Source organism: Lingula anatina, chromosome 3 (assembly GCF_051362555.1).
Source record: "Lingula anatina isolate TDL-2025a chromosome 3, LinAna3.0, whole genome shotgun sequence".
NCBI lineage: Eukaryota > Metazoa > Brachiopoda > Lingulata > Lingulida > Lingulidae > Lingula > Lingula anatina.
The window spans coordinates 15,456,011-15,475,691 of NC_141769.1; the positions used below are offsets into that span (position 1 = coordinate 15,456,011).

A 19,681-nucleotide genomic window follows, 5' to 3' on the forward strand; every position below is an offset into this window, starting at 1 on the left:
CCAGTCTTTGATATTACAATTGTGTTTAGACCAATTTGCTGTTTTCAATGGCCAAAGCTTTTTTTCCAAATATGTTATAGGTCTTTTTTCCATTAAGCTAGTAACTGTCCATTATATTGTCAAAACTCAGATAAAAAACATTAAGCTCTAACAAAACATTGAAATTAATAAAATATCCGTATGACATTTTGAAGATACTGCTTAAACGACTACTTTTAAATAAAAAAATACATTACACTATGCACAATGACAAGTTACAAAATAAAAACCAATCTTAATATTTCTTACGTGGCTTGTTGGAACATTACCTATTTTTGTATGTACATGATTGTTTCCCTTACAAGAATGACTACCACAAGGTTTTCAACTTTGACTACCAGGTCTATCATCAAAACCTTTTGTCAACTGTTTACTTAAGTCCCAAAAGTCTATCAAAGAAAAAAGAAAATGCAACAGAGTATATCGTCCTCGCCTGCAGTACCTGTAGGAACAGCCCCACTTTTTTCTACACCATCACAGAACAGCAGCACATAGAAAGTTACAACCAAGAGCAAATAATTTGTTAACATAATTATGATCCAAATTAATAAAATTTGTTTTCAATAAATTTGCAAACGGTCAATACAAGCCTGGGCTGCTCAAGTTCAGTAGAAAAAATTCTGAAGTGATAAATTTTGCTTGTTTCCTAGTCTCTGCCTATCCAGATGCATTGAAAAACTGTATTAGCTGCCCCAGGTCATAGTTATCTAAGTGTTCTATCAGGAGAGGTACTTTGCTCTTCACATTCTGCCCCTTGAATTTGAACTTGTCGATGAACAGATCTGTGATCATACTTGAAAATGGTTAAGGATAGGAATTAAGTAAAAAGAGCAAGATGACACCTTTAAAGTTAAAACAAAGCATAAACGCAAACATACATGCATTATGATGCATTATGAAATATCAATATAAGTGCCAAATGATAAAGTAATTAAAAAGATCAACTTCGAAATACAAAGAAATTTTCAATTTAAAAAACAATTTACAAAATTGTAAATTAGGGTAATAAAATTTGAAATACTATCTGAAAAAATGACCCATCAAAATAAATTAGTATATATGACAACATATTACTTTTTGTTTATACATATCATAAATCCCAATAGTTTTCAATTATTTTTCCAGCAATTCCATCAAAAAGGATATCATAGAGCCTCTCAAGACAGCAAGGCTGCTTTTTATATTCTTCCTGAAGCTTTTCAGCATCTTGAAGAATTTGTTGGTATTCTGCTGACAGGAAGGATGTGTCACTTTCATGTACCTGCAACTCCTGAAAGTTTGACCAAATAAGTTAATGAAAACTTGCTTTTTTTGCACCATCCATTAAAGTGTGCAACACACACACACACACACACACACACACACACACACACACACACACACACATATATCGATTTGATAAATGTTTACCTTAAGTTTTTTTATTTTAGAAAATGACAATCAAGGACCAACAATTTAATATGAGATTTTTTTTTAAATTCTAAACCTCATAATCGTCTAGTCCAGTATTCGTGTTTCAGATAATAAAAACATGTTAAGTGCCTCTAACGTTGTGCCATAGTTTAAGGCAGACTTTATCTGAAGAGCCACTTACCTTGAGTGCATCAATAATCTGTACTTTCTTGGCCAGGACCAGCTGGTACTCCAGTTTTGGGTGGATCAGATTGAGTAAGTGAGCCACAGACTCTTCATTGATGTCTAGATAACCAAAAGATCAAAAATCATTTATTTGCATCATTAACAACATAAGCATCATTTATTTGTTCAGAATTTACATAAAAAAATATTTCTTCAGAGTTTTTTATCACAATATTGAGCAAAACTCATAAAAAACATTTTAGTCATTAAAAATTGAACAATTTCGAAAAGAGGCAAATTTGTCTTTTAAGATTTTATTTTTAGTGATGACCCTCTTTTATATATTGACTTAATGGTCACTCACCATATGAAATGTCCAATCTGATCTTCTTTTTGGTGGCTTCCTTTGTGAGAACATCTTTTAAAATTGAGATTGTGGAAATGTTGTCCGATTTAAAAAGCCCTTCCCCTTTTCTAAAATATTAAGAAAATAAGGTTTTCAGACAAATAATGTCTATTTGAGAAATTATGTAAAGCTCGACTTCATCTGTCTATCTGTATGGTAAAACTAAAAGAAATATCAAGAAAAAATACTGGCACTTGCTACGCTTTCACAAAATTTGAGAAAAGGCCTATTGGTTTATATTCATGACATCTAATCATTTAACCATGATTAAATAATAATCATAAAACCGCTCATGAATGCTATGGTAAACAATCCTATAATATCAGAACCTACTAATTCAGCAAAGTCCTACTAACTTGTACTGACACATGAGCTGTGTGTCAAGGAATGTGGAGACAAAGTGGAACACAGCCGTGTCCCCAGCAGGTGTCCTCTCAGGCAGCTCAGGGAGACAGAATGTCACCCAGGAGTGGATCTCAGCCAGGCTGAAGTTGCCCATCAGTTTCAGTGAACAGTTTGGTCTGGAATTGTACAAAAATATATACACTTTAATTGCTATCAGTTTTAGTAATGAAGAGGGGGAGCACAGTGTACAGTTCATTGTTACTCTTTTTACTTTAAAATCTTCGTATCGATTAAAATTACTTTTTTCTGTGTTTCAAATGTCCAAAGGCAGTTGTTAATGTGGGCCATACACTTATAGATTGTTAGTTAATCAAACTTATTCAGATATAGCTCTAAATAAATAATAACAGGCACTTGCATCCTTTTTTTCCCGTTGATCAGATGAACAGTTACACAATAACCATTATTGAACCAAGCCATCACCTATTTTCATCAAAGACATGTGTCCTCTGATGCAGAGACAGTGGCTTGATGGGGTACTGCTTGACCACACAGGTCTTAGGCTGTAGCCTGGGTGTGGTATAGGCCTGCAGGGTGCCATACTGGCCCTCTATGGACCGCACCTTGATCTCCAGGCGCGTCGTGTTGGCCTGGCAGCGATAGGTGGCGAGCAGGTAGTTGCCCTCCTGAAAAAGATTTCAATGGGTATATGTAAGAGTTTTGTTATTAAACCGAATAACGTACAACTCTTTTATAGGGTTAAGTTCAATGTTTTTTCATGAGACCAGCAAATATAAGTGACATGTTGACTAAACAGGTAGAGAGAGTAAGTCTATAAATCAAAATATTTACAAACTACATTTGAAAACAAAACATAATTAAATACTAACTTATAACTATATAACTAAGTACAGTTAAATAAAATAACATACAACTAAACAAAACTTAATTAAAAGATAAGAAGAAAATAATTTTTCCTGTAAATATAACTGACATGTTGACGAAATGAAGTAAATTGAATGCACTTGTTTTTGCCGACAGAAATGTGTCAAATCATGAAGTCTTCTTTTTAGATCTAAAAGCACGCTTCTTGGATTAAAATTAAATAGGGATGTACTGTAGTACTGGTATCCTGTGTCAAACTCTTACCTCTGGGTTACAGGCACTGAAGCTAACTACAGCAGAGTTTTTATCCACATCCAGCAAGTCAACAGGAACATCACTCTGAAAGAAAGAATTAAATTTAAAAACTACACATCAAACTTTTTGCCAAATGCATAATTAACAACTTTTTTTGGTATAAATAAGAGAAAAAAATTAAGAGTCTATGGTAAATTTAATTTTGGCTTTTAGAAATTGCAAATGTAAAGATTTGCAATGCACAGACCATAATATGACAACAGTTGCTGGTGACCACAGCATTATTAAAAACTCCATTTTTTATTTATTTATTCCATAAACTTAGAAATGAGATGGGTTTGGACGTTTTTTAAAGGTTTGTTTGAGTGCCTTCAGATTACCATTAGAGATATCAGACCAAGCCTTTTTCCTTACATTTCAGTCTGAAAAAAATTGGCCCAGCTATGAATGCCAACAGATGACAGTTCAGTCAGTCGAATTCCCCTATATTCAACTACTCCCTTTACATACCTGTATGAGAACATTATCAATTGCCATTTGAACTTCAAGACTGAGAGTGTAGCTGGCATCTTCCTTGTTCAGCACAAACTTGTCATTAATGTTAAACTGTGGGACAGCTGATATGGCATTCTTGTGCTGAGCTGTCACCTGGTATTTTTCTCTCTCCTGGATAACCTTCTGTTGAAGAGCTTCCATCTCTTGTCTGAATTTATTGTAAAAATTATCAAATGTTCACTTTTAAGCACTGAGTTACAAATATGCAAAAGTATTAATTCAACTCAATAAAATGTTGAAGTATTACATGTATTTCTATGTTGAATAATTAAGACAGACATCAGTTTTTATCATGTAAAAGTTATGATATCACCATAGTTTAAAAAATAATACTAGCAAATAAATAAATGTACATTCCAACACAATAATTCAATATAATTAATATGAATAATCAAAGCACTTTGAAAAAAAGCAAGAAATGTTAGGAATCAAAATCATACAATTACCAGACAGCATTCTATAAAGCTGAGTAAGAGGACAAGATAAATGTGCAAAGCAGATTACAAAGATTTAATACATGTAATACTTTGCCTAAAACCACTCCCATCACTCTACAACTGTTCCATGCCATTACCTCATGTGAATAATCTTAGCCTGCATATCTTTATCTGCAGGGACAGCATTGCCTGGTCCCGCGGCCTTGGTTTGGTGCTCAGTGGTTAAGCTCATGATCCAACCTGAATGAGTGCAGTACAGCATGCTAGGCAGTGTGTGAGTGAGTGAGCGAGCAAGACAATAGCAAGAACACCTAGCAATTGTGATAAAAATGCTGGTGTATGATGATATTCACCAATAGATCAACATACTCTCTTGTATATATGTGATCTTATAGTTGGTATCTAAAATCAGTGATTTTTGTTAATATGGGTAAGCAGTATGAGCATGTCCTGGTATAATATTCATCAGCACTGGGTAACTGGAAGGTTATAAATAATGATGGTGTTAATAGTTTAAGCTTCGTTGTGATGTGAATTCATCTCATCAGTCACCTTGGTCAGCAGTTCACTGGTCAGTTAGTATGGTCATTGATTTATTACTTGGAATAATCAAAATGGGTTTAAGAGTCAGAGTACTGAGGGGGGCACTCCTTTACACACAAAGAAAAGCAGGAAAAAGATAACCAAAACTAAAGATCAAAACCTTAGTATGTTCACGCTGTATTGCTGCCATTTAGTGGCTGCTCACAATGATGTGCTGCCATCTAGTGGCTGCTCACAGTGATAACTTTGGGAGAAAGATGACTGAGGTTGTCAGCAGGGGTACAGGAGGGTCTCCATCAGTACACACAGACTCAAAGTAAAGTTGTACCTCAGGTGTATAATTTTGGCTTGGACATCCCTGTCCACCACCCTCGCTCCACCTGGTCCAGTTGCCTTTTCAGTCATAGTGTGAGTGGTCAAACCAATGACCCATCCTACAGTGACCAATGTATTGAAAAGTACTTACTTTTGACAAATTTGAATGTGTAAATTTTGACAAATTCATTTGAATTTGCAATAATCACAAAAAGTAACATGGTAATAAGGGGGGGGGGGGGGGGGGGGGGAGAAGATGCTGAAATATAAGCTAAGGATATATCATAGCACTGGGGGATCCAGAGCTATTTTCTGACAGTCTTCCAAATTGTCTTTGTTGATCCATCCTCCTTTTTTTACCTCTTTTCAACAGAAAAACTAGATGCCTGTCAATGTAAACCTGAAAATTTCTATATGTCTTCCAGAAGACCCAGAAGATGGCCTCCGTCTGCCCCTACACGGTAACAATCTGAATAACTGTAAATTTATTAAGAGTACTTGCACATAGCCTGGGCTTGTTTAGAACTTTACCAACTTAAACCAGAAATCAAAACTGACAACATTAGGGGACCAAATTTGTCAACACAAAATTCAAAATCCCAAAATACAAGGGATTCGGGGTCCTTTAATGGTTGCCTTCTTGATATAAAAGTCAAGAAATAATGTCAGTGAGAAGATTTCCCGATTAACTTAGTGAAGTTCTGAAAACTTCTTTAGGTGAGAAGACCCTAAGCTTGATTTGTATATTGTTGGTTCATGCATTATGATCTTTACTGTATTGGAAAAAAGCAAGCATCAGTTCTGCAATATTGCATCAAGCTGTAATGCAAACTTGGGAATGATTTTCATATCAACAAAGTCAATGTCTTTAAACAAAACAAGTTTTTAAAAACATGCATTTTTACATATAATAATGTGCACTTGGCTCATGCTTCCAAATGCATAATGAATAACTTCTTTGTTTAAAGAAAAGGAAACATGGTAAATTTATTTATGGCTTTTAGGAAATTTTGGTCTTAATCAATAAATAATGATAACATGAAATAAGATATAATATAATAACAGTGCCACGTGCAGCAAGGTGCTTGTCCAATACTTCCATGCTGCCATTTGTTCTACAACAGAGAACACCCATGGTTAAAATGACATGCCATTCAGTGGGTGAAAACATTGCATATTATTTACATGCCTAGTGTGTGTGTGTGTGTGTGTGTGTGTGTGTGTGTGTGTACGCGCGTGTGTGTGTGACCATGCATGTGTGCATGCATGTGTAGCTGACGAAAAATAAGACCCAACTTCAAATATGGTGACTACCTTAAAGCCATAATTTTGGCTTTCCCCTCCTCGGAGTATATTCCACCTTGTATTTTGTTCTGATGCTGTTCAGCTGTGTAGCTAAACAGCCATCCTGAAAACATGACCAACTCATCTTCTGTACAAGATATTTAGTTGTTAAGTCTTTCTCTTTCTTATACACACAGGTGCGCACACATTCATGCATACAAACATGAGTATCAGACTCACTTCATTCCTTAATAACACAATTATAACTGCTGTTGGTTTAAAACAATTTTAACCTTTTTACATTCAATGGTATTTATACTCATTTCAGTGGACAGGTGTAGTCTTACCTGCGTATGTGGTACACACAACTTCATCAAACGTTCCATTGGCCACACGACCTCCCTGCACAGATGTGACACTCTCACTACAGGTCTGTTCAGGGAAAGCAGAAAAAAATACATACTTACAATATGCCACTACACGTACCCACAATGTAAAACAATGCAAATGTATGAAAAACCATATATATTTGTTATATAATGTAACATCATATTAGAAGATGAAAATGATTCATGATGACTAGATTCCTTGTGAGGTAAATGGGATACTTTCACTGCATGTGTGTGTGTGTGTGTGTGTGTGTGTGTGTGTGTGTGTGTGTGTGTCTGAGAGAGAGAGAGAGAGAGAGAGAGAGAGAGAGAGAGAGAGAGAGAGAGAGAGAGAGAGAGAGAGAGAGAGAGAGAGAGAGAGAGAGAGAGAGAAGCATCACCAAAGGATATCCTGTTTCTAAGAGAGCTATAAAGCACAGTAACATAATCATTTTAATCATAGAAAATATTGCAATAATCGACACATCCATCAACATATATAATACATACCGTAGTATGTCTCAGTATAGGTTCATCTGCCTCATCATAACCATAGATTTCCACCAAGCCATCATCTCTGCCAACCACCAAGTCCAAGATGCCATCTGCTGTCATGTCATAATTGTCCAGACAAAGTACCCCTTAAGGAAAGAAAGAAAAGGTGGAGAAAAGTTGTAATGAAAAATCATATCTATGACTCCTTACAAGATTTCTACTTATTTACAGGTGAAAAAAGGGTATTCAATTATAAATCTACTACAAGGTCAAGACACTTCATGATGACCATAAGTTTACCGAATGTGGGTCTACTATCTCACCTCCATTTCTCTTTTCATTTGGAAGTTCCCATCTGTGAGAGGGAGCCAGCCTGAATATAGACAATACATGGCATCAACAGTATGCATTATGTTTTTTTACATCACGGCATTAGTTTTTCATGCAAAAAAAAAAAAAACAAGGCAGCAAAGCTGTCAAATGTACAGACAAAAAACAGAAAATAAAGATGCAAAAAAGGTCATTTTGTCAATTTTGATGCAATAATAAATAATGCTTATAATAGCACTGTCAGTCAACACTTAATTTTAATCTTGCACAACAGGTAACATGGTCAATAACAGGAGCAGACCCAGAGATATTTTCTGACAGTATTTCAAAGTATCTATGTTGATCCATCCTCCATTTTGATGGTCTTCCAACAGAAAAAAATAGATACCAGTCAATATAAACTTAATAACCTGACTGTCTTCCGGAAGACCCACAAGATGGTCTCAATCCACCCCTTCAATAAGATTACAGTTTCAGGACCATGAGAGTTCAAATTCACATTATGAAAGTCTCAATATTTGAAAAATGATGACAGTGCATAAAATAATATTACATAATGTTTAAAGACATAAAAAACAATACAACTGCTTATGTAGAAATACAGAAAATGTGCAGAGCCCCAGGCAGATGAGAGTTAAAAGTCACAAATGCAAGTGTTTGAGAAAAAATTATAAAGGAAAACAACAAAACTAGAAAAGCACTTTGAGAGTGCAGACCTCTGCCAAGGCAGCAATTGTTGATTATTATTGTTAATTGATTGATTATTGATCCGGACCACCACCAAAAATTAATCATTGTCCTCTTTGGCCCACTTCCGACAGTTCCTGAAAATTTCTGCAAAATCGGTCCATAACTTTTTTGTGTTATGTGGATGACAGACAAACAGGGGTGAAAATATAACCTCCTTGGCAGAGCTTGAGGTAAATATAATTCCAATGAAGATGCTATTCAAACTTTTAATCTTCCAGTTTGATATATATATATATATATATATATATATATATATATATATATATATATATATATATATATATATATATATATATATATATAAAACTTACTTGCAATATTAAACAAAATTTACCTGCATAATTATCACTGCTTCCTTATTATTAATCTAGCAGAGAGCTTTACCTTTGGGAGTTTACAGGGAAATATCAACAAGTGTGCTTTACGTAATCTCATTTAATGGCCTATTAAAGCAAATGACTTTATAACTCTGAAATTAATCTAGTGATACCCAAGGGTAATTTACAGACTGACCCACTCAAAGGTCTTCAGGCCCATAAGTCACACCTTAAGAAAAGCACAAAACCATAATGCCCAAAATAGGAGACTACCAATCCTGATGCAATAATACATTATGTTTAACTGCACAGTCAACATCAACTTATGCACAACAGGTAACACAGACGAAAGTAAAAGCATAAGGCTCCAGGCCCATCAGAGTTCAAGTTTATACTTAGAAAGTGCCAGAATGAGAAAAATGAAAATTTCACAAAAAATGCATAAATACAATAAACATGATAATCCAATAGAGCTGGTTTTCTCATGAGCTAAAGGCCAATCCTAAAAATCGTAACTTGTAAGTTTAAAATTATAATAAGTGGCACAGTTTTCTTTTCATAATGTTTGCAGTAGCAGTGCAAAAAGATTGTTGTCAATTTTGATGTAACATTACATAATAAATTAGAGAATAATTATCACCAATTTTTGTTTATTGACTATAAATAGGATGGACATGTAGAAAATATGATTACCATTTGGCTTCATGTCCATGGGAGCTCCGAGTCCCACAATGAATATGCCAAAAAGATAATGAATATTACACTAAAATGTATAACTTCCAGAAAAAGAAGCCAATTAGACTGCTTTTCTAACTCAGGCTGCATTTTAGTCCTGTGTTTCTTTTTTGAAAGTTTGACAGTCATAAGTAACAGGGTTTTCCCATAATGGTCATCAAGGCAGCAGCACCAAAAATTGTGTTTTCTTCTATTTTGATGCAACATTACATAATGCTTAACAGCATAATGACCATCAATTTTTAATAATAAACTAGAGGATCAGAGAGGCGATACCGCCTCTGGATATTGTACCACCAGCTGGAGTAAGCGCATTCGTATGGACCCCCCCCCCAAAAAAAAAAAAAAAAAAAAAAATGGACACCACCACCAGTCTTGTGCTTGACAAGCTCTATAAGATGCAATAAACAAGAGTTCTCAAAATATGAAAAAAAAAAAAAAAAATCAAAAAAACATAACAGTTAAAATGGTCCAATCAAGGAGATGTCCTAATTAACCTGTATTTTCCTAACACTGATCACTCCTGTGATTTTCTAGACAAAAGGCCTATTGGTTTTCCTTGAAATGCATTATCAGTAATGCATATACCGGAATGCTGACAAAAGAGAAAACCTAGGGACAACACTGGGCAGATCTCTGCTAGTTTTGAAGATATGAAGGGCAAGAAAATATGCAGAGTTCAGTTTGAGGTAAAAAGTAGGTCATAGGTCAATTTCAAGGTCGCAGTATATGACTTCCTATAAAAGTTTAATAGTAGCTATGGGCATTTCTTTGCCAATGTTGGAGATATGAAGGCCAGGAAACATGCAAAGTGCAGTTCATCATAAATAATAGGTCAAAGGTCAATTTCAAGGTCACAGTAAGATTGCCAGTATATGACTTCCTATTCAAGTTCAATAGTAACTTTGGACCTATCTCTGCCAGTTTTCGAGATATAAGGGATAGAAAATTTGCAAAGTTCAGTTCATGTTGAAAAGTAGGTCAAAGGTCAATTTCAAGGTCACAATAAGAATGCCAGTATATGACTTCCTATTCAAGTTCAATAGTAACTTTGGACCTATCTCTGCCAGTTTTCGAGATATAAGGGATAGAAAATTTGCAAAGTTCAGTTCATGTTGAAAAGTAGGTCAAAGGTCAATTTCAAGGTCACAATAAGAATGCCAGTATATGACTTCCTATTCAAGTTCAACAGTAACTATGGGTGTATCTCTGCCAGTTTTGGAGATATAAGGGCTAGAAAATTTGCAAAGTTCAGTTCATGGTGAAAAGTAGGTCAAAGGTCAATTTAAAGGTCACAGTTAGATTACTTGTATATAACTTCCTATTCAAGTTCAATAGTAACTATGGGCGTATCTCTGCCAGTTTTGGAATGTTTAACATTTTCCCCACTGAATATTGCGATGTTGTAATTTTTGATATAGCGCAATGCCTAAACCATATCGAAAACAAAAAAATGGACACCACCTCCAGTATTGCACTTGACAAGTTCTACATAGTGCGATGAACAAAAGGTCTCTGGCATTTACCATTCCAGAATAAAGGCAAGTTTTCAGTTTCGGTATCTAATGGCTGCTTCTCCCGTGGAAATGCACCGATTGACCCCAAACTCCCAAAGATGAAAGGAGTCCCCAATTGTAACCCCTCACTGTAACAGGAGAGCTTAGATCTGTGTAGTTTCCAAAAAATAGCACAAACAACTATTTTTTTGCAGAAAATTCCCATTTTTAGAAAATTTTGGCTTGTTTGACCTTGAAAAAAAGGTCAAAAGTCATATCAAAGGGCATATTTGGAATCTCCACATATGACTTTCGGTCAGACTTCTGTAGTAATTTTTCCCATAATTCCTTTGGTTTGGGAGATATTTAGCCTTGAATTTTCAAAAATTTTGACAAGGGTGCGTTTCAACAAGTGTCACGCCCAGGCCAATGCACCGACAGAGACAAAAAAACCAGGGTGTTCAAGTTGAGATTATATGTGACCTAAATCCAAGAGATGGGGACACAGGTCCTGGTGGTCTAGGAGGAGAAGCGGTAACGGTGACTTGTTTCCGGCGCCCGACTGCGGAGCCGCAGGAGCCGGCGGAGCCGCAGGAGCCGGCGGAGCCGGCGGAGCTGTACGAGACGGGTCGGGACTAAAACCATGAGTACCGCCAGCGTATACGCTGGTGGTACTAAATATTAGTATCATGGATATTCAGAAAATGTGACTAGCAAAGGTCTTCAAGCCCGTGGAGGTTCTAAGTCACACCTTGGAAATGCCAATATGTGAAAAATTAAATTTTCACAAAAAAACTGTTTAATTGCCAGAAAAATTTACCAAACAGACTGCATTGCCTACTGAAGCTGTATTTTAGTCCCATGTCTCTTTCCTGTAAGTTTGAGAACAGTAAGTGACATGATTTTCCTTAAATGGTCATCATGGGAGCAGTGCCCAAAATAGGGGTTTCTTCACATTTTGATGCAATATTACATAATGTTTAACAGCATAATGACCATCAATTTTTAATTATAAAATATTAGTATCATGGTTATTCAGAAAATGTGACAAGCAAAAGTCTTCAGGCCCATGGAACTTCAAAGCCACATACTGAAAATGCCAAAATGTAAACAAGACAGCACTGTTCTGAAATGGGTTTATTTCCATTTTTAACACTTTTTTAACATAAAACAAAATAAACAGTTTACTGCCATTTTTATATGACCAATGAAGAAAATTGATGAGATGGGAAAAGTATCAATAGAACAGTGTTAAATGTCCAACTTCCTCCATTCTGAGATTCTGAACATAGTGGATGAATGCATCTGACAAACTGCAAATATATGAGTTTATTTCCATTTTTGACACTTTATTACACAATACATGATAACAAGTTTACCATCATTTTTAAAAAATCAACTAACAATGTTGTAAAGATGCAGGAAATGTCAAACAAACACTTTTACGTATCTTATTAGTTCAATAATGAGACTGTTAACATGCCTAAGAATTGAATGTGAGAAAATGTGAAAAAACAGCATAACTTCTAAAATAATGGACTGATTATGCTGATTTTCAAACTCAACCTGCGTTTTAGTAAGATTGGCCCCTCCTGTGAGTATAATGACAATTGGCCAATCTGTTTTTCTTATATTGTGTTATCTGTGTTGCATATATACTGAAAAAAGTGAAAAAACAGCATAAATTCCCTATAAGTGGCCCAATCGTGCTGATTTTCAAACTTGACCTGCGTATTATGAATATTTATCAGTTCTGTAAGTTTCAAGCCGAAAGGTAAAATGGTTTTCCACTTATCATGTTATCGGTGCTGCACATATGCTGAAAAAAGAGAAAAAATAGCCTAAATTCACTAAAAATGACCCAATCACGCTGATTTTCGAACTTGACCTTCGTATTATGTATATTCATCAGTTCTGTAAGTTTCAAGCCAAAAGGTAAAATGGTTTTCCACTTATTGTGTTATCGGTGCTGCATATATGCTGAAAAAAGTGAAAAAACAGCATAAATTCCATATAAGTGACCCGATCATGCTGATTTTCGAACTCGACCTGCGTATTATGAATATTCATCAGTTCTGTAAGTTTCAAACAAAAAGAAAAAACAGTTTTCCACTTATCGTGTTATCGGTAAAAGTGCATGGCGACGACGGCAACGACGGCGACGACAGACGCAGATGACGGCTATATGTACAGACACATCTGTGTCTGTCCATAAAAAAAAAAAAGAAAAGAGCTTATCTGATGAAGCCGCACATTTACTGCCCAGACTTGCTTGCATCAGTTTCAGCATTATTTCAGGCAGAAGTCTGTGCTGAGAGTTATGTATGAACACAGATGCACAAGCATACAGTGACATGTGTATCACACACATTATGTACTCACATACATACTGATCTAAGCACACATGTACATGCATTAAGCTACAGAAATGTTTTTTGACACTAAACATATATACAACAGAGAAAAAATGTTTGCTAAGACAATACAGACAGTCTTCTGATAATCACTGTTGAACAATATGGCCTGGCTCAAATAAATAATTACTCCTAAGATAAACTTCGCAAAAGTTTGAAAATAAATCTTGTCATTTACAACCAAATTAAGGTAGAAGTAAAAAGGAAATCACATCTATTAGCAAATGAATACTATTACCAACAATAAGAGGCATAACTGACCAAACATAATAGTGCAACCACATCTAATTCTTTCTAAACAGCTAAATACAAAATAACTGATATCATGCACATAGCATTGGCAATGTGGGATTAGCTTGGCTCCAACAAAGGTTTATTTCTGCAATAAAAGTATCTGAATTCACATTCAAGGTGTACCGTTTAATCTGCTTACTCTTTCCCTTTACCATAAAAGATATTTTTTTCACAAAGATAACGTTGTACTTAAATTGATATTACATGACTGCAACAAAATAAACAATAAACAAACAATGAAGGCAATTGGTTGTGTCCACAGCACTTGAAGGAAGCAAGGAAAACTTATCTGGTTACCTCCTCCTTGGACTGGCCATTGTTCTGTGTGTAGGGAGCAAAATGGTTAACATCTCAGCAAAAATATATATACATATATGTAACTGACTTCCATGGATTCTTGGCAGAGATTTATAAGAGAGTTGAGTTAACACAGGCAAAATCAATACAGCATTTAAAAATTTCTTCCAACTCTATCAGAGAGTGATTGTAATTCATAGCATTAAAATTTTTTTCCAACTCCATCAGTGACCGATTGTAACCAGCTTAATTGGACAGGACACAGGGGGGAGGGGGGTATTCTCAAAACTATGGAATACAAAAATTTCATCGAATTCAAAAATTTGGTGTTCTCGAAGCTATTAAAATTTTTTTCTATTGAAATTGTTCACAATGTTTTTAAAAGAGGTCAACAAATCAAATGGATGTGGAATAATTTTGATTGAATATATACCCCATTCACACTACGCTCAGTTATCCAGATAAGTTGCAAATTAGGTCACAATTCGAATAAATGCAGTAGTGTGAACGCAAGAGGATTTCTCTAATGCGAATTTTCAAAATCCTGCAAGCGAGGTGGATTTCTAAGCGCGATTCGGATAACTTACCGGAATCGACACCTGTACAGATCTTACTGCGCATGTGTGCAGATAAGTGCGGGTATCCTTGAACGCTTGTTTATTACTTTAGTGATTGCACCAAACGTATTTGAAGGTCACCACTCACTACAACATGAGGAAATATTAACTTATTTTGCCATCTTATACTTCTCCTGAATGCTGGAATGTCTTTTGAGTTGCATTTGTCGTCACACATTTTTGTTGGTATTTTAAGATTTCCTGTGTGGCGCATGCGCGAGTGTTCAAAACAGGAAGTTAAACCTGAAATTTTCAACGTGTGATTCGGATTTGCGTGTGTGAACGCAATACCGAATCGAAATTCCTCGCGAAAAATTCGAATTATAGAAATGCACATTTTTGCAACTGTAGTGTGAATGGGGTAATAGTTTAGCAGTGATGATTTTGAATAGGGTCCCAATGGATTGCAACCCTAAGACAATGTCACTTAAGTTGTATATACATTTATCATCAGAGCATTCTGATACATGTATAGTTGTCAGAAAACTAAGATGGATTTTGACAACATTTATTTTATACACAGTTCAAAAGGAACAAAATTCTAGTAATATCTAAGTCTGTAACTAGATTCTAATTGCACAGTCACGCTATGTTAAAGTGCTTAGTAAACATTTCATACCAATACAAAGAAAGGCAGTTACCCACAAGAATATAACTCCACAAACCCTACCTCCCAATCTCCACCAATCCTATCCTTCCATCTGATGTGCCATACAAGATTTCATTGCCCTCATCACCTAGTACAAAGAACACAATATAACTAACATGTACATAATTAGAAAAGAAACACTATATATTTTCAACCAATGTGTAAGTTCATAAAAATAAGTAATATATATAACATCCAAGTCGGTCAAGTTTACAAAATGATAGGAAAAGGGAATTATAATTAAAAAAATAAATATCAAATTAAATGAAAAATGTTTATAATAAAACAGTGTTATGCCCACAGATCCAGTGCAGTCTTTAACCAGGACATGTATATGACTCACCTCCAGTGCCAGCATACATACAAAGTGTAGAAGGCGGCCCAGGAGTCTCCACTTCATATAAAATGTCAGAGTCCTGGAGACAAATAGGAATGAAACTTCAGTGATGTAATGGCAAAACAGGATAATACAACAATGAACCCAACCATTCCAAACCTTGTGACCGTGGCCATTTACAACATGGTGCATTTACAACATGGCAGTGTGTAGAAAAGTAAACATAGGTGTACCAATTTTTAAAATTCTCATTATCTCATTCTTGACAATTTACAACATCAAATACTCTTTATGTTTATGTGAATTATCATATTTCTTGTGCTACTCATGGTGACTCACGAAAATGATGACTTATAGATAACTGCATAACTGCAGGTAAAAAATGCTACATCATGACATACAGAAACCAAGATATGATTATCAGCTTAGTTAAAGGAGACTGAGGAAAGAAAGAAAATGAAAGATGTGGACAGTAATATACATCTATGACTAAGAGTTTAAATGAACCCTAAACTCTGAGGATAACATTAACATGGGTGTTCGACTTTGCTTTACCTGTAACACTCGAAGTACCCTATCCTGACAGGCCAATACAGGCATTATTTCTGGTATTCTTTCCACAGGTAACACTATAATGTCATTGACTTTGTCTTGGCATAGGTAATAGTTGGTATCTTTACAATCCTTATAATGGTTGTAAATGTAGTTTCCACTCACAAACAGATCTGCCCCCTCAACATGCCTGCAAATATCCAGAAAGTAATTGTTTTAATAACTTGATCTGAATAATAAAAGTGATTTTTAAATTAAAACTTGTCCTTGCCCTTGCCTGACATCAAGAAACAACAAAGTACATACGACATTTTAAAAATTTCACATGTATTTAATATAGGAGTGATTATGTGACCACTTGTCTTTTAATCTGTCTTAGTAGATAAAGAAAAGCCTTGTCTGAGAGCATCCAAATAACAAGGTACATATCCAATTTACATTTTACATGTAATATTGAGGTGAGTATGTAACCACTAACCTTTCATTTCCAAAATACATCCTAGACACAACATTGTCTAGTTTCAATAAAGGGTGTAATCACTTGTCTTTTAATATGTCTAGGTAATGAAAAGCCTTGCCTGAGAGCATCCAAATAACAAGGTACATACTTAAGAATATTTCTTTTTACACTTTACATATAATATTAGGCTGAGTATGTAACCAATTATCTTTCACTTTCCAAAATATATTCTAGACACAACTAGTCTTTGAAACATTTTTAAAAGTAATCATTTTTAAACATTACAAGCAAGGGAACTTACATGGCTAAGATGCTTTCAGACATATTTGTATCAAATCCTAGAAACTGTTTTCCTTTCTTGTTGAACCCTTTGACCTCTGGGCCAGTTGCTACAAAAATTTTCTCTCTAACTTGTCCCAGGGGGCCTCCCAGTTCCACTCGTACCATTTTGTTGCCAGGGAGGGTCTTAAATACATGCTGAAGTAAAAAAAAGTTTAAACAACTGGGTTAATCTTCAAGTCAACCTTAACGCATTTCATTGCATGATTCTATATAAGCATGCAATCATCTAGGATTATATATATATATATATATATATATATATATATATATATATATATATATATATATATATATATATATATATATATATATATATAAAATTATTATTTAGATAGTTTATATTAAGGGAGACAGTATCAATCATATTGATATTGAAAATGTTAAGCACTAATAAAATACTGGTGTCCCAATTTTTACCTCTCATTAGCAGTTGCAATCCCATATAATCATATGAAAATGAATATTTACAAGATAATAAAAATTGTAAATCAGATGAATTTTTACTAGATTGTAAAATTGTAAATCTAAATTGAATTCACAACATTTGGTAAAAACACGATTTTAATTTACTTACATTAGGCTCCCCTTTCTTTAAAGAAAAGCACTGTAAGACGCCATTATGGTCAGCAACAACAACCTGCAAGAGATGTAGATCATTTTAAGTGAACTGGCAGCAGCTTGTCTTCTGAGTTTTTTTAAATCTCCCAAGCAATTCACAGTTGATCCACCAAATATTCATAATAGACAAAGAATAAAATGGATGAGACTGTGGTGTATATGTTCTTTCTCTTAATTGAAAATATTCAGTTGACACTTATTAAAATTTGAATATGTCTGTATATAATTTCTTTTTTACCTCTGGAGACCACTGCATTTCTGTAAGTCATACATGTATAAATATAGTTATGTTTTATTTATACATGTAAGTGATACATGTTATATAAGAATATTACAGAATCTAATTCCATTTACAATGAAATAATTGAACTTACTTTTTGTGTTGGATCCTTTTTTCCTGCTGGAGGAAGGAGCTTTAAGCTCTTTGGTGATGTGATACCCACCTAAAAAAACAGCTCATCATGAATTTGTGTAAATTTTCAAACAGTTTCTATTTATTATATTATAATTTATATATAAGCATTTAATGATAGTGCACTCAGATTAAACAAGGAGTTTCAACTCCTGTTGAAACTCCTTGGATTAAATAAATACAACTGTTTTTTCGATAAGGGATTCAATTATAAAACTATATTCATGCATCTTGGTTCTATACAACCCACTCACCTGCAGGTAATCCACACGAGAAAGGTTTAATTCCATCATTTTGAGGCGAGTCTTGTTTCTTTCACTCCATGCTCTAGAGTGGAAGAAATATATACATTAGTTCAAATATTTGAAATTAAAAATAAGACACACGTACGGTGTGATAATTCGAGGTCAAAAATAATGCAATGTCATGAATAATGTAATAAAAAGTGGATCAAATTATCTTAAATTATTTAAAACAAAAATTAAATAGATCTAGATCAAAATATGACTGAAAATAAAAAATAAATCTTTCGACTGATTTCACAAGAATTAGGGGAAAAGAAAGAAAAACTGGTTTGCTGAATATCGCTCCTGTCTCAAACAATCTTTTGTCACTTGCAAAAAAGATCCATATACCGACAATCATTTGCAAATAAACACGGTTCTTCTCTACTTACCAGTACAGAAAACTTCGATTGTGCAAGGAAACTATTTGCCGGAAGTACACAAAACAGCTGCGCACTTCATGGTTACCATAAGTTTGCTTGGTTGATAAAATGTGTTGGGACGAAAATGACTTGATTATACCAAACCTGCCCCTATACTCATAAAAATACAAGATTTGCTCATTTGTATTCAGCTTTAACACTAGCAGAGATATCTATACGATTTTCTGGTCAGACCACAAAAAAAGGGTACAGCCAGACCACAAGATGCCATATCAGGCCAATTAGCGAGGTGTCGTTACAGGCTAGGGAGTTTACTTCCAACAATATACAATTTCTTGGTAATTAGAGCTTACATTTTAAGTAAATTAATTCACTCTAAATATTATTTAAAACATATATCAGAAATGAAGAGTTTAGCAATTTCAGTATATATTTTCATGGAAAGAAGTTCAACGATTTCTGATCTAGCTCTGGGACCTATTTCACAAAAGAACATAAGATCATAGGTTTGACTTTGTTTACCAAAGCTTTAGTAAAAATATGGTCTAACTAAATAATTTTATTTAACCATTTGAATAGAATTGATAATTAGACCCCATTCCCAGAGATTAGATCGATCCAAACTAGATCTACCTAAATCCCTGGGGGTTCACGCCGAGCGGGCACGAAAGTTAATTACCCCCTTACAGCTTGTAGTAGGCGGGACGGACATTTAAGTTGGATTATCTGACAGTAATCTTGTGACACTCCCCACGGGGATAGATCGATCAAAATCTATGGGAATACGCCCTTAAAGTAATTCAAGGCAGATATTTGCATTTCACAATTTTAAATCAAATTAAGAAAGGTTAGAATCTATACTATTTTATTGGACTGCTGCATATTATTC

At 34.6% G+C, this 19,681-nt stretch overlaps 1 protein-coding gene across 6 annotated transcripts; it reads right to left on the reverse strand.

Moving 5' to 3' along the window:
• Positions 1 to 643: 643 nt before the first annotated feature.
• On the reverse strand, positions 644 to 18,955 carry LOC106175948 (BBSome complex member BBS7). 6 transcript variants are annotated; one of them, XM_087008910.1, is made up of 21 exons: positions 18,808 to 18,955; positions 18,380 to 18,452; positions 18,088 to 18,156; positions 17,670 to 17,732; positions 17,055 to 17,230; positions 16,297 to 16,483; positions 15,748 to 15,820; positions 15,426 to 15,492; positions 14,139 to 14,162; positions 7,829 to 7,878; positions 7,521 to 7,651; positions 6,990 to 7,074; positions 5,372 to 5,477; positions 4,019 to 4,211; positions 3,518 to 3,592; positions 2,852 to 3,054; positions 2,380 to 2,544; positions 1,982 to 2,091; positions 1,634 to 1,737; positions 1,186 to 1,309; positions 644 to 833 (listed from the first exon to the last, which is right to left on the reverse strand). In XM_087008910.1, exons 2-21 carry the CDS (start codon positions 18,416 to 18,418, stop codon positions 697 to 699), a joined length of 2,181 nt encoding a protein of 726 aa, XP_086865036.1. In that variant the 5' UTR covers positions 18,419 to 18,452; positions 18,808 to 18,955; the 3' UTR covers positions 644 to 696. The 6 variants fall into 6 exon arrangements, with proteins under 6 accessions (XP_086865036.1, XP_023932484.1, XP_023932486.1 ...); XM_024076716.2 differs by having other exon boundaries at positions 18,802 to 18,950; XM_024076718.2 differs by lacking the exon at positions 5,372 to 5,477 and adding an exon at positions 6,673 to 6,766 and having other exon boundaries at positions 18,802 to 18,950.
• Positions 18,956 to 19,681: the final 726 nt, after the last annotated feature.